The sequence below is a fragment of the Salmo salar genome, chromosome 10, assembly GCF_965601325.2.
Source record: "Salmo salar chromosome 10, fSalSal1, whole genome shotgun sequence".
NCBI classification, from domain to species: domain Eukaryota; kingdom Metazoa; phylum Chordata; class Actinopteri; order Salmoniformes; family Salmonidae; genus Salmo; species Salmo salar.
This window is the reverse complement of record NC_138300.1, coordinates 45,194,557-45,210,570: the sequence shown is the minus strand read 5'-3', so window position 1 is coordinate 45,210,570 and position 16,014 is coordinate 45,194,557. Positions and strand designations below refer to the sequence as shown.

The 16,014-nt window shown below is 44.0% G+C and overlaps 1 protein-coding gene across 1 annotated transcript in view; it reads left to right on the top strand.

The window, feature by feature from the left end:
• The window catches only part of sgip1a (SH3GL interacting endocytic adaptor 1a), a 39,388-nt gene that overhangs the window by 20,132 nt on the left and 3,242 nt on the right, over positions 1-16,014 (top strand). The window contains exons 16-23 of the mRNA XM_082956605.1: positions 1,008-1,064; positions 3,986-4,045; positions 5,934-6,045; positions 6,296-6,451; positions 6,846-6,981; positions 7,230-7,432; positions 7,680-7,744; positions 15,730-15,894. Of these exons, the coding sequence (XP_082812731.1) occupies positions 1,008-1,064; positions 3,986-4,045; positions 5,934-6,045; positions 6,296-6,451; positions 6,846-6,981; positions 7,230-7,432; positions 7,680-7,744; positions 15,730-15,894 (954 nt within the window). The remainder of the gene's footprint in view (positions 1-1,007; positions 1,065-3,985; positions 4,046-5,933; positions 6,046-6,295; positions 6,452-6,845; positions 6,982-7,229; positions 7,433-7,679; positions 7,745-15,729; positions 15,895-16,014) is intronic.

The window sequence follows — 16,014 nt, the reverse complement described above, 5'->3', positions numbered from 1 at the left end:
TGTGGTTTGGTCAATTTCTGCTACTGAGATGGCCACATCCATTTAAATTCCTTTCAACGGGGTATCGTAGTATGTGCCAGGCGCACTGGTTTGAGTGTGTCAAGAACTGCAACACTGCAGGTTTTTCACACAGTATCCCATGTGTATCAAAAATGGTCCACCACCCAAAAGACATCCAGCAAACTTGACACAACTGTGGGAAGCATTGGTGTCAACATGGTCCAGCATCCCTGTGAACAGTTTTTGGCACCTTGTAGAGTCCATTCCTAATGAATTGAGGCTGTTCTGAGGACAGTAGGGGGTGCAACTAAATATTAGGAAGGTTTTCCTAATGTTTTGTACACTCAGTGTATATCTGCTCGAGTACAGTATTCACTCAATGTATTACACTGCATTTCTGTGAATGTGGTATAGGATTTTCAAGAGTAGAAATGCCTAATAAGTCATAATGTAATGGTTAAATATACTGTAACCATTCACTCAGCTAGGGGAAAAGGAACCTACAGTATATTACAACATAATACAGGCCGTCATAAGGAACATATGGTATTAAACCCAAAGAGCGACATTGTAAATCATCACTTAAATGAAGCATAATGTGGTAAAGGTTTGCTGGGTATTTACTGTTTTGTTAGATACTCAAAGCATTATGCATTTGTCATATTTTCGTTAGATAAATAAGGAGAATAGTAGAAAATATGATTTGCAACCTAAGTAGGCTTAGCGAGCGGAGAGCCCACAATTGAAGTGCTGATCATACCTTGTGTTTCGCATCCCATAGATTTTTTTTCCCTCAACATTTTTCATCCAGCCATCATTTTTGAGTTCACAACATGCCCTCCATACTTTGAGACTGTACATTTTTAATTGTCACCATTGTTTCTTACATGGTTTTATTCTTCAGTTAGATTTCTCCTTTGTTTTTGATTTGCGTTCTTTTTGTTTTGTTTTTGCTCTTGTCTTTGTTCCTTTTTCTTTTGGGCTGTCGCTTGACGTGATGTCAGAAGATGATGCATTTGTAGACAAACTGCCTACGTTTGGGAGGCCCTTTGATTCTCTGGCAGGTACAGTATAGTGTGGATGAAGGGAGGGGGGCTATCTGAGAGGAAGGGGCTGGGGGTGGGGTGGGACCTGGAAGGGGTCCGATGATGCCTATTTACCCATGATGATGTCATACGTCATCCGTCCATGAGAATGCTCTTGCTTTGTTTGTTTGTTTTTGTCAAGCCATCTCAGAATGGATGGCAGCCATCTTGTGAGGGGAGTAGATGTTGAACTGAGATATTGGAGTACGCCACGGATTACATTTTCATTTTTTTACTTTGATAAATGGTGAAACACCTCTCTCGCTGCCTATCTTACTCACATACTCTCATATCAAAGTATCCCAAGGATACTTTTTTCAGAAAACTGAAATGCCATGCATCTCTTTTTCATCTTCCCAAACCGGTATCTTTGGCTGTCCTGCCCTCATTGCCACAGCAACGTCCCTGTTTTGTATGATAGTCATTGTGTGTGTACTGTATGGAGAGCACTGTGTTTTCAAGCATGCTGTTACTCTGCAGTCTGCAGTGCTGTGTGTGTATGAGTGTGTGTTCATGTGTATTAAGAGTGTAGTCTGTCTGAAGAGCTTCTGTGGCATCGAGATCCAGACACACAAACACACACTCCAGGGGCGTCATTTCAGCTAAACCTAGGGTATGGAAAAGTAACAGGGGGAGGGTGGGGGGGGTTATTCCTCCAAGGAATTGAAGCTAATTTACTGCATTGCTACACAATTTAAAAACTCTCTAATGCAATTTGGAGAACAGCAAAAACAAGTCAAATTTCCTCCAGCCATTATCACCTTGTTGCTGTAGCTTCATTCACTTCAGTCAGTAGGGGACTTAACATTCTACAAGAATTAGCTGCTACGCACTAGCTCAGCAGCGGAATAACATTTCCAGTTTGGTTACATGTCAAGTCAAACAGCAGTTACCTATCTAAAGCGATCTACTACAGCCATCTTTACCTCTGCACTGTTTTGTAGAAAAAGTCACGCTGTTCCCTGCAGCTGCGTCCATGCACTCTCCATAAAGCCAGCCAGCCATACAATCATCCTTCCCTCCCGCTCCCAGGCATCCGCATGGTCCTAAATGTAACAGTGTAGGTTCCGTCCTTCTCTTCGCCCCAACCTGGGCTCGAACCAGGGACCCTTGCACACATCAACAACTGACACCCACGAAGCATCGTTACCCATCGCGCCACAAAAGCCGCGGCCCTTGCAACGCAAGGGGAAACCCTACTTCAGGTCTCGGAGCGAGTGACATCACCGATTGAAACACTATTAGCACGCACCACCGCTAACTACTAGCCATTTCACATCGGTTACACTCACCCCCCTTTTGACCTCCTCCTTTTCCGCAGCAACCAATGATCCGGGTCAACAGCATCAATGTAACAGTGTAGGTTCCGTCCCTCTCTTCGACCCCAACCCGGGCTCGAACCAGGGACCCTTGCACACATCAACAACTGACACCCACGAATCATCGTTACCCATCGCGCCACAAAAGCCGGGGCCCTTGCAATGCAAGGGGAAACCCTACTTCAGGTCTCAGAGCGAGTGACGTCACCGATTGAAACGCTATTAGCGCGCACCACCGCTAACTACTAGCCATTTCACATCGGTTACATAAAGTCTGCTAAACTGCTTGATTGTAGCAGCCTATATTAAATATTTGGTGTCGAGCTAGTGTATGGCGACTGCCCTGACACACACACACACACACACACACACACACAGATACAGACAGAGCCTCTTTTGAAGTCTGGAAGGAAAATGAGTGTCTCCAACCAGTTGGTAATTATTGTGCCACCTTCTCCTCAACTCTCAGAACAACGCAGGCAGGCAGGCAGGCAGGCAGGCAGGCAGACAGACAGACAGACAGACAGTGAACTTCCAAACCTCTCACCCTGACCCCCATCTACCCCCCTCCCTCTGTCCCAGACCGCCTCTTCTCTCTCACTCCACCCCATGGGAACATGTTTCTCCACTACGCTCCGCTCCACTACACTCTGCTCCACTTCACTAACCACCCCCATCAGAACACCTGCCCACTATTCTCTATTGTCTTCACCCACAGTCATCCTTCACTCAATCCATCTACTCCAGCCATCTACTCACTACACCCAAAGGGCCCAATCACACCCTAAGCAGTCACACCTTAACACTGATCCCTTCGACCAACTCCCCTCCTCCACCCATGGTTTTACCCACATCACTGCCCCATGGTGTATGTCATCAGGTTGATTTGATTATTTATTTGGATCCCCATTAGCGTTTGCAGAAGCAGCAGCTACTCTTTCTGTGGTCCACAGACAGTCCAACAGCCAGGCTCCATCTGTATTGAAAGACAGAGCATGACACAAAAACCATTAGGACAGGAGGATGTGATTTAAAAGGATTCATGTAATGGTAATGGTTTTCTATAGCAGTGTGTAGATGAGTATTGTATGACAGGTGTCATTCCCAGTCAGTCCTCCTCCAGGCTTGGCTTTTTCTCTCCAAGAGACTCAACACCACCATCCACCACCAGATATCTAACTTCACCTGGTCCAACCTCCAACCCCCTCCCACGCACCCACACGGGACCTTTTCACACTACTGAGCCGAGCTGTACTAAGCTTATCTGACATGTCCAGTTGCTTCCTGGAACCATGCTGGAAAGGACAATGTGGAAAGAATATGATCTGAGCCTGCACAGTAAGGTTCGGGTTGGACTATAGTGTGAAATGACCCACAGACACACAGGGTCACGCACAATTTGTTCCTGTCCTGTCCTGGCAGTGTTTTGGCTTGCTGTGCCATGCACCCCTCTTTACCCCACCTCACCTCACTGTGTTGTGTGATGGACCTGCCATGTGACTCATGCTACTGTCCTTCTCTCTTCCTCCTCCTCTCACCCACCCTCCTCACCCACTCTCCCTCCTCCCTGCCCCACCACAGAGAATGACCAGCCTTCCCTGGTTTGGTTTGACAGAGGGAAGTTTTATTTAACCTTTGAAGGTAAGTTGTGTCTGCACAATGGCTAACTGCAGTGCACACACTCACTCGGGTTCACCCGGGCCTCATCTGTGCAAGCTTCTCCTCTAACTCCTCCCCCCTCCTCTAACTCCTCTCACTCCTTCAGTCATGGCCACATCTCACTCCCTCCAAGCGAACTGCTGCGCCCCTCTACATGCAGTCATCTTGTCTTATTCCTCTCACTCCTTCTCGACCTCCTCGTGTAGTCATTCGTTCTCATTTCACATTCGGTGTCCACAAGTCTGCCGTTTCCTAAAAGATCATCAAATCAAATTTTATTGGTCACGTACACATGGTTAGCAGATGTTATTGTGAGTGTAGCGAAACGCTTGTATCTAACAATATAACAATACCACAACAAATACCTAATGGAATAAGGAATGGAATGGAATAAGAATATATAAATATAAATATATGGAGCAATGACAGAGCGGCATAGGCTAAGATGCAATAGATCATATAGAATACAGTATATACTGTACATATGAGATGAGTAATGCAAGATTTGTAAACATTATTAAAGTGGCATTATTAAAGTGACTAGTGTTCCATTTATTAAAGTGGCCAATGATTTAAAGTCTGTATGTAGGCAGCAGCCTCTGCGCTAGTGATAGCTGTTTAACAGTCTGATGGCCTTGAGATAGAAGCTGTTTTTTAGTCTCTCGGTCCCTGCTTTAATGCACCTGTACTGACCTCGCCTTCTGGATGATAGCGGTGTGGACAGGCAGTGGCTCGGGTGGTTGTTGTCCTTGATGATCTTTTTGGCCTTCATGTGACATCGGGTGCTGAAGGTGTCCTGGAGGGCAGGTCGTTTGCCCCCGGTGTTGCGTTGTGCAGACCGCACCACCCTCTAGAGAGCCCTGTGGTTGTGGGCGGTGCAGTTGCCGTACCAGGCAGTGATACAGCCCGACAGGATGCTCTCAATTGTGCATCTGTAAAAGTTGTGAGGGTTTTAGGTGACAAGCCAAATTTCTTCAGCCTCCTGATCATTGATCGTTCTTCATGTACTTTACTAATCTGTTTTTGTCATTTTTCTTTTTTTGTGTGGACTCACTCTCTTTTGTCTTTTGGGTTTGGGTATTGATCTCTCTCTGATTTTGTCACAATGACTCAGCATCAACAGTATGTCTGGAATACGCATGTCCTCTCTCTCTCTTTGTAAAATTATTTTTCATTCTTTATTTCTGTCGGTCTTCTCAGTGCTTTTCAGTGTTTCCGAATCACAACAAACCTCCTCATGTAACTGGCTTTATTAACCCTCCTACTGTAAATATAGTGAAACCTGAAATTGTACAACAATGTCCAACAGTCTTAAGGGACTTCACATTGATGTACAGTACATCCAACATTTAATTTAACAAGGTAATGGGATATCATAGGAGCTAAACCCACCCACACACAGGTATTCGTTCTCATTTCAATTACATAGATATGTGACAATGGAGTAGTGGCCTGAGGGAACACACTAAATGTATTGAGTAAAGTGTTACAAAATGTAATATTATAAATTGTATATAACTGCCTTAATGTTGCTGGACCACAGGAGGAGGAGGCAGCTAATGGGGATCCTTAATAAATACAACATATGAATACAGTGATTCTCTCACACACTCTTTGGTTCTCCATCTTCATCCACACATGGCTGTTGAGAGATGGAGAGTTAGGGAACAGAAAATAGAGGGTTTAGTACAGTAGTAGCTGTGGTGGTTTGTGAGGACTATGGACATGGGTTGTGTTTAATGCTGAAAGTCTTCCTTCTCTCTTTCTGCTTTTCATTCTCTCTCTCTCCAACATTTTTTTGTCTGAGTGAGTCTCTCTCTCTCTCTCCTTTCTGTATTGCCATTAAATGTGTGTGTGCTGTCTGAAACAGGCTGCTCCAGGGGACCCAGCCCTCTCACCATGGGGGCCCAGGACACCCTTCCGGTGGCGGCAGCTTTTACTGAAACGGTCAATGCCTTCTTCAAAGGAGCCAACCCTAACAAGTAGGTCCACTCAAACACGTTAGGAGATGTCTCTCACTGTATGCACCCTCTCTTTCTCCCCCCTTTTTCTCTCCCTCTCTGTCTCTCTCTGTCCCTTTCTATCTTTCTCCCAATTCTCTCCACTCTCTCTCTTTTACTCTTTTTCCCTCTGTCCATTTCATTTCTATGATATCTCTCTCCTTGTTTTACTCTGTTCTTCTCTTTCTCATCCTTCGGATGCTCTAACCTCCTCCCGTGTCCCTGTCAAAAGGTGTGTTGTGAAGATCACAGGCGAGATGGTGCTGTCGTTTCCAGCGGGGATCACGCGGCACTTTGCCAATAACCCGTCCCCTGCCGTGCTAACCTTCAGCATAACCCACTACAGCTGGCTGGAGCATGTGCTGCCTAATCCCCAGCTACTCTGCTGGTAAAGACCTCTATAACACCCCTCAGACAACTCACTACACCCTGTAGCATTTAGAACATGTGACATTGAACGCCTAAAATCATGCTGTAACAAAACAATCTACCCGTCCAGTTCTGACTGGGCTCTGAGTCACTGTGAATTCATCCCAGTGGTCTGACTAACCACCTCATTCCAAGGTTATTCTGCACTCTCATGTGTAAAATGCATCACAGTTGTTGTTGTTGTATAGCACTCAGTATCTGTTTGCAATCTCTGCACTGCAATAGTCCTGACCTCTGTGTAGTAGATACAAAGATAACTTGTACTCTGTTGTGTCTATGTGTTGACTAAAGTTTAGATGGATCAATCATGATATTAGATCATATGATAAAATACATATTATGTGCCCACATAGTGACACCGCCACAACACCCAACCCTGACTGCAAGACCTTCTGGGTGAACATGCCAAACCTGATGACCCATCTAAAGAAGGTGGCTGAGCAGAAACCCCAGGCCACATACTACAATGTGGACATGCTCAAATACCAGGTGAGCTGAACTATGTTCTACTATAGAGATACAGAAACCAATACCAGGTCAGCCCATCTCTCTGTCTGCAACTGGTACTAGATTATAGGCTGATCCATAAAGATCAAGTGATGTCTTCTTTCTGTGTCCAAGGTTGACCCATTTAAAACCAGACATTTAAAGTCTGTCCTGTCCAGTCTGTATCCATAGTTACTATTCCAGTTTAATGTTATTATGCATTCTTTCCTCTGTATTGTTTATGTGTGCAGGTATCAGCGCAGGGCCTCACGTCGACCCCCCTGAACCTGGCAGCCAGTTGGCGGTGTGAACCCACCAGCACGGACCTCCGAATAGACTACAAGTACAACGGCAGCTCCATGACAACGCCCGTGGCGCTCAACAACGTCCAGTTCCTGATCCCCGTAGACGGAGGGGTCACCAAGCTACTGGCTGTGCTTCCCCCCGCCGCATGGTAAGACCAAATAGTATACTGCATGTCAGAACTGTATACAATACATTTGTATTGAATTAAATTCACTTAATTTGATAATTAAAAGTTGAAGGCTGCTTCAGTCGGAGACATCCAATGGCTCTATGGCTCAGCCCTGTGGTGAAGACATTCATTTTTCTTGTTTGAAAAGGCCCGTTTCCCAAACCCAGATGAAACCTATTCCTTGCTTTTAGAGAGTAACAGATTACATTAAATTCTGTTCTTCCAGGAACGCAGAGCAGCAAAGAATCCTGTGGAAGATTCCTGATATTTCCCAGAAATCTGAAAATGGAGGTAAATAACCTTGTTTATACCCAGGAGGAATCAGTAATGCCTTGTTATCATCTTCTCCACTAAAGTACTAATCAAAAAGAATTGGTGAAGTCGCGTCATGACAACAACAGGCTCTAAGGGCTTGAAACACATCAATAACGTTTGCCTGCCGAGAGTACTTGCGAACTAAGTGCCAACCGATTTTACATGTAGAATCACGCAAAAATGTCGGCAGTCGATCAGTAGATGAACGGGAGGTCCTTATTCGGTGTGATGTGTGTGACCCTTAATATCAGTAAAATTAAAACAAATATATTTATTAAGCCCTTTTTACATCAGCCGATGTCACAAAGTGCTGTCCAGAAATCCAGCCTAAAACCCCAAACAGAAAGCAATGCAGATGTAGAAGCGCGGTGGCTGGGAAAAGCTCCCTAGAAAGGCAAGAACCTAGCAAGAATTCTAGAGAGGAACCAGGCTCTGAGGGGTGGCCAGTCCTCTTCTGGCTGTGTCGGGTGCAGATTATAACAGTACATGGCCAAGTCGTTCAAACATGCATAGACGACCAGCAGGGTCAAATAATAATAATCACAGTGGTTGTAGAGGGTGCAACAGGTCAACACCTCAGGAGTAAATGTCAGTTGGCTTTTCATAGCCGAGCATTCAGAGTTCGAGACAGCAGGTGCGGTAGAGAGAGAGAGAGAGAGTCGAAAACAGCAGGTCCGGGACAAAGTAGCACATCCCGTGAACAGGTCAGGGTTCCATAGCCGCAGGCAGAAAAGTTGAAACTGGAGCAGCAGCACAACCAGGTGGACTGAGGAAAGCAAGGAGTCATCAGGCCAGGTAGTACTGAGGCATAGACCCAGGTCTCAGGTCCTCCGGGAGGAGAGGGAGAGGGAGAGGAAGAGCGAGAGAATTAGAGGGAGCATACTTAAATTCACACAGGACACCGGCTAAAACAGGAGAATTACACCAGATATAACAGACTGACCCTAGCCACCCGGCACACAAACTATTGCAGCATAGATACTGTAGGCTGAGACAGGAGGGGTCAGGAGACACTGTGGCCTCATCCGACGATACCCCCAGACAGGGCCAACCAGGCAGGATATGACCCCATCCACTTTGCCAAAGCACAGCCCCCACACCACTAGATGAATATCCGCAAACCACCAACTTACTACCCTGAGGCAAGGCTGAGTATAGCCCATGAAGAAGATCTCCTCCACGGCACGAACCCGAGGGGGCAACATCCCAGGCAGGAAGATCAGGTAAGTGACTCAACCCACTCAAGTGACACACCCCTCCTAGGGATGGCATGGAAGAGCACTAGTAAGCCAGTGACTCAGCCCCCGTAATAGGGTCAGAGGCAGAGAATCCCAGTAGAGAGAGGGGAACCGGCCAGGCAGAGACAGCAAGGGCGGTTCGTCGCTCCAGTGCCTTTCCGTTCACCTTCGCACCCCTGGGCCAGACTAGACTCAATCATACCACCTACTAAAGAGATGAGTCTTCAATAAAGACTTAAAGGTTGAGACAGAGTCTGAGTCTCTCACATGGATAGGCAGATTATTCCATAAAAATTGAGCTCTATAGGAGAAAGCCCTACCTCCAGCTGTTTGCTTAGAAATTCTAGGTACAATGAGGAGGCCTGCGTCTTGTGACTGTAGTGTATGTGTAGGTATGTACGGCAGGACCAAATCAGAGAGATAGCTAGGAGCAAGCCCATGTAATGATTTGTAGGTTAGCAGTAAAACCTTGAAATCAGTAATATGATCACATTTTTTGGTTTTAGTCAAGATTCTAGCAGCTTTGTTTAGCACTAACTGAAGTTTATTTAGTGCTTTATCCTGGTAGCCGGAAAGTAGAGCATTGAAGGAGTCTAATCTAGAAGTGACAAAAGCATGGATTTGCTTTTCTGCATAATTTTTGGACAAAAAGTTTCAGACTTTTGCAATGTTACGAAGATGGAAGAAATAGATCCTTTAAATATTCTTGATATGTTTGTCAAAAGAGAGATCAGGGTCCAGAGTAACGCTGAGGTCCTTCACAGTTTTATTTGAGACAACTGTACAACCATCAAGATGAATTGTCAGATCCAATGTAAGATCTCTTTGTTTCTTTGGACCTAGAACTAGCATCTCTGTTTTGACCGAGTTTTTCCACATGTCTGAAACACAGACTTCCAGGGAGTGCAATTTTGGTGCTTCACCATGTTTCATCGAAATGTACAGCTGTGTATCGCCCACATAGCATTAAAGGTTAACATTATGTTTCCGAATGACATCACCAAGAGGTAAAATATATAGTGAAAACAATAGTGGTCCTAAAACGGAACCTTGAGGAACACCGAAACTTACAATTGATTTATCATAGGACAAACCGTCCACAGAGACAAACTGATATCTTTCCGACAGATAACATCAAAACCAGGCCAGAACTTGTCCATGTAGACCAATTAGGGTTTCCAATCTCTCCAAAAGAATGTGGTGATCGATGGTGTCAAAAGCAGCACTAAGGTCTAGAAGCACGAGGACAGATGCAGAGCCTTGGTCTGACGCCATTAAAAGGTAATTTACTACCTTCACGAGTGCAGTCTCAGTGCTATGATGGGGTCTAAAACCAGCCTGAAGCATTTTGTATACATTGTTTGTCTTCAGGAAGGCAGTGAGTTGCTGCGCAACAGCTTTAAAAAAATAAATTGATAGGAATGGTAGATTCGATATAGGCTTTTTCAAGAGAGGCTTTATTACTGCCACTTTTAGTGAGTTTGGTACACATCTGGTGATTAGGGAGTCGTTTTTTTTATCTTCAACATAGCAGAGGAAGCAGCTCTTTCAGTAGTTTAGTTGGAATAGGGTCCAGTATGCAGCTTGAAGGTTTAGAGGCCATGACTATTTTCATGAATGTGTCAAGAGATATAAGATTTAAAAACTTGAGTGTCTCCATTGATCCTAAGTCCTGGCAGTGTTGTGCAGACTCAGGACAACTAAGCTTTGGAGAAATACGCAGATTCAAAGAGGAGTCTGTAATTTTCTTTCTAATAATGATCATGATATTTTTGTCAAAGAAGTTCATGAATTCATCACTGCTGAAGTGAAAGCCATCCTCTCTTCGGGAATGTTGCTTTTTAGTTAGCTTTGCGACACTTTCAGCATTGTTCTTATTCTCATCAATTAAGTTCGAAAAATAGGATGATCGGGCAGCAGTGAGGGCTCTTCGATATTGCATGGTACTGTCTTTCCAAGCTAGTCGGAAGACTTAGAATTTGGTGGAGCGCCATTTCCGTTCCAATTTTCTGGAGGCTTGCTTCAGGGCTCGGGTATTTTCTGTTTACCAGGGAGCTAGTTTCTTGTGCCAAATGTGTTTTGTTTTTAGGAGTGCGACTGCATCTAGGGATTTACGCAAGGTTAAATTTAGTTCCTCAGTAAGGTGGTTAACCGATTTTTGTACTTCGACGTCCTTGGGTAGGTGGAGGGAGTCTGGAAGGGCATCTAGGAATCTTTGGGTTGTCCGAGAATGTATAGCACAGCTTTTGATGATCCTTGGTTGGGGTCTAAGCAGATTATTTGTTGCGATTGCAAATGTAATAATATGGTGGTCCGATAGTCCAGGATTATGAGGAAAAACATTAAGATCCACAATATTTATTCCATGGGACAAAACTAGGTCCAGAGTATGACTGTGGCAGTGAGTAGGTCCGGAGACATGTTGGACAAAACCCACTGAGTCGACGATGGCTCCGAAAGCCTTTTGGAGTGGGGCTTTGGACATTTCCATGTGAATATTAAAGTAACCAAAAATTGGAATATTATCTGCCATGACTACAAGGTTGGATAGGAATTCAGGGAACTCAGCGAGGAGCGCTGTACACAGCCCAGGAGGCCTGTAAACTGTAGCTATAAAAAGTGATTGAGTACGCTTCATAAATTTCATGACTAGAAGCTCAAAAGACAAAAACGCAGTCATTTTGGGGGGTAAATAGAAATTTGCTATCGTAAATGTTAGCAACACCTCCGCCTTTGCGGGAGGCGCGGGAGATATGGTCACTAGTGTAACCAGGAGGAGAGGCCTCATTTAACACAGTAAATTCATCAGGCTTAAGCCATGTTTCAGTCAGGCCAATCACGTCAAGATCAGTGATTAGTTCATTGACTATAACTGCCTTGGAAGTGAGGGATCTAATATTAAGTAGCCCTATTTTGAGATTTGAGATATCACAATATATTTCTATAATAACAGGAATGGAGGAGGTCTTTATTCCAGTGAGATTGCTAAAGCAAACACCGCCATGTTTAGTTTTGCCCAACCTAGATTGAGGCACAGACATGGTCTCAATGGGGATAGTTGAGCTGACTACACTGACTATGCTAGTGGCAGACTCCACTAGGCTGGCTGACAGCCTGCTGCCTGGCATGCACCCTATTTCATTGTTGAGAGATAAAATGAGAGCACCCCTCCAGCTATGATGGAGTCTGTCACTCCTCAACAGGCCATCTTAGCTTGGCTTTGACTGACTAACTAGATTTTGGGTGTATGGTCAGCTAATAATCAAACTCAACCTACAAGTAACTGCCAAAATGAAAAAAACACTAAATATATTGAAAGCCGGTGCTTCCACACAGGTGCGGTTCCTGAGTTAATTAAGCAATTAACATCCGCTCATGCTTAGGGTCACGTATTAAATTTCCCAGTTGCCCATTATTTTGGCTACCATGGCTAGACGAGATCTCAGTGACTTTGAAAGAGGGGTCTCAAAGGGGGTTTAAAGGGTTGTGTGTGTCAGACACCAGATCTCAACCCAATTGACCCTTATGGGTGATTCTGGTGTGGTGCCTGAGACGCCGTTTTCCGCCACCATCAACAAAACACCATTAGAGTTCCAGACACTTGTAGAATCTATGCCAAGGCGCATTAAAGGTGTTCTGGCTTGTGGAAGCCCAATGCCCTATTGAGACACTTTATGTTGGTGTTTCCTTTATTTAGGTAGTTACCTGAATGTTTGCCTTATAGGGCTCATTTAGCTATGGATGGATACATTAGTGTTTTTCAGTCCAGATGAACAGACCCTTTTAATAATGACATTACCTTTGACTTACTGTACATGACGTTTGGCCTTTGCCCCATTTAACTCACTCTTGCCCCCTTCTGTCTGGAGATGGTTCCAACAGTCATAATGATCAGAGATGAGTTAAAGAACCATAGAATTAGGAATTAAAATACTAAAATGGACATGAACCTTCTTATGATGGGATAAAGGTCAGCCATTTTGGTCAGGGAGTTGGTCAACCATGGTTTGCCAGTGCTGTGATAAGATATTGTATAAAATAATGAATTTGAAGAATTTATTAGCTAGCTAGCCAGACAGTTTTAGAGCAATGATTCCATGAATTTGTCAAATTAACTGCTAATATGCCAACATTACATTAAAACAATGCAGTCAATCAACAGCCATACACTGGCTGAAATCAGTTGATGATAGGACTTATACAAGTTGTAAATGCAACGAGTACTGATATTGTATCATATAATAGCACTCACAGCTTTCCAAGAAAACACAAATGTAGACATTTATGGTCTGTTTGAGGCTATTTAGACAGAAAATTGGTATAAAACCCATATAACCTTTATTTGTAATCATATGACAATGTTTTAGGTTGACTAATTCTATTTCACAATTTCTGATATAACACATGCCTTTTATTTTTCTGCGTAAGTAAAATCAGGATTATGCCTCTACTGCCATTCATTCCAATTAGACTGGTTTGGATTTCTCCCTGAGCGATATGGCTGCCATTTTCACCCCATTCTGGAACTTTGCGGGTTTATGACATAGCTCCTCTAGTAATTTAATAGGATTTCTATGTAAAGAACAGGCAAGTATTCAAGATCTACCTTGTCCTGGACCTGCTGTTTTCAACTCTCTCTCTCTACTGCACCTGCTGTCTCTAACTCTGAATGATCTGCTATGAAAAGCCAACTGACATTTACTCCTTAGGTGCTGAGCTGTTGCAACCACTGTGATTATTATTATTTGACCCTGCTGGTCGTCTATGAACGTTTGAACATCTTGACCATGTTCTGTTATAATCTCCACCCGACACAGCCAGAAGAGGACTGGCCACCCCTCAGAGCCTGGTTCCTCGCTAGGTTTCTTCCTAGGTTCTTGCCTTTATAGTGAGTTTTTCCTAGCCACCACGCTTCTACATCTGCATTGCTTGCTGTTTGGGTTTTAGGCTGGGTTTCTGTATAGCACTTTGTGATATCGGCTGATGTAAAAAGGGCTTAATAAATACATTTGATTCATTGATATCATGCTGTGTGCTGTGGAGGGACAGGTTTGCATGTTTGTGTGTATGCGCGTGTACGTGAGTGATGTACAGTACCAGTCAAAAGTTTGGACACACCAACTCATTCAAGGGTTTTTCTTTATTTTTACAATTTTCTACATTGTAACACAAGGAATCATGTAATAACCAAAAAGGTGTTAAACAAATCAAAATATATATTATATTTTTGATTCTTCAAAGTAGCCACCCTTTGCCTTGACAGCTTTGCACACTCTTGGCATTCTCTCAACCAGCTTCTTGAGGAATGCTTTTCTAACAATCTTGAATGAGTTCCGACATATGCTGAGAACTTGTTGGCTGCTTTCCCTTCACTTTGCGGTCCAACTCATCCCAAACCATCTCAGTAGGTTTGAAGTCGGTGATTGTGGAGGCCAGGTTATCTGATGCAGCACTCCATCACTCTCCTTGGTCAAATAGACTTCCAGCAGACCAGATGCTGCTGGAAGTGGTGTTGGAGGGCCAGTAGGAGGCACCCTTTCCTCTTGTCTACAATAATACCCCAATGCCCCAGGGCAATGACATTGCCCTGTGTAGGGTGCCGTCTTTCGGATGGGACGTTAAACGGGTGTCCTGACTCTCTGTGGTCACTAAAAGATCCCATGGCACTTATCGTAAGAGTAGGGGTTTTAACCCCGGTGTCCTGGCTAAATTCCCAATCTGTCTCTCATACCATCATGGTCACCTCATCATTCCCAGCTTACAATTGGCTCATTCATCCCCCATCCTCTCCCCTGTAACTATTCCCCAGGTTGTTGCTGTAAATGAGAATGTATTCTCAGTCAACTTACCTGGTAAAATAAGGGTTCAATAAATAAATGAATAAAAAATAGCCCTTACACAGCCTGGAGGTGTGTTTTGGGTCATTGTCCAGTTGAAAAATAAATGATAATCACGCTAAGCGCTAACCAGATGGGGTGGCGTATCCCTGCAGAATGCTGTGGTAGCTATGCTGGTTAACTGTGCTTTGAATCCTAAATAAATCTCAGACAGTGTCACCAGCAAAGCACCATCACACCACCTCCTCCATGCTTCGCGATGGGAACCACACAGGCGGAGATCATCCGTTCACCTACTCTGCATCTCACAGAGACACGACTGCACTTTTTGCGACTGCACTTGAAGAAACTTTCAAAGTTCTTTGAATGTTCCTTATTGACTGACCTTCATGTCTTAAAGTAATGATGGACTGTCGTTTCTCTTTGCTTATTTGAGCTGTTCTTGCCATAATATGGACTTGGTTTTTTACCAAAGAGGGCTATCTTTTGTGTACCACCCCTACAAGAAGGAATGAAATTCCACAAATTATCTTTTAACAAGGCACACCTGTTAATTTAAATGCATTCCAGGTGACAACCTCATGAAGCTGGTTGAGAGAATGCCAAGAGTGTACAAAGCTGTCATCAAGGCAAAGGGTGGCTACTTTAAAGAATCTCAAAGAATGTCAAAGAATTTGTTTAACACTTTTATGGTTACTACATAATTCCATATGTGTTATGTCTTAGTATTGATGGCTTCACTATTATTCTACAATGTAGAAAATATACAAAATTAAGAAAAACCCTTGATTAAGTAGGTGCGTCCAAACATTTGACTGGTACTGTATATGCATGTGTATGTTTGTGCAGTATATTGAACCTTTGTCCCTCTCTGTGACGTCCCTAGGCATTGGCTCATTGTTGGCACGGTTCAAGCTGTCGGAGGGCCCCAGTAAACCCTCTCCCCTGGCGGTCCAGTTCACCAGTGAGGGCAGCACTCTGTCAGGCTGTGATATAGAACTGGCTGGGCCAGGGTACCGCTTCTCACTCATCAAGAAGAGATTCGCTGCAGGTGAGACACTGCCTTTCTTCACTTACTCTGCTAAACAGAAATAATGTCACCTAAATTATTATGGAGTGCATCCCATCTTTCACAAAATACCAGAGTAAGGGAAAGATTGACTCAATTTAG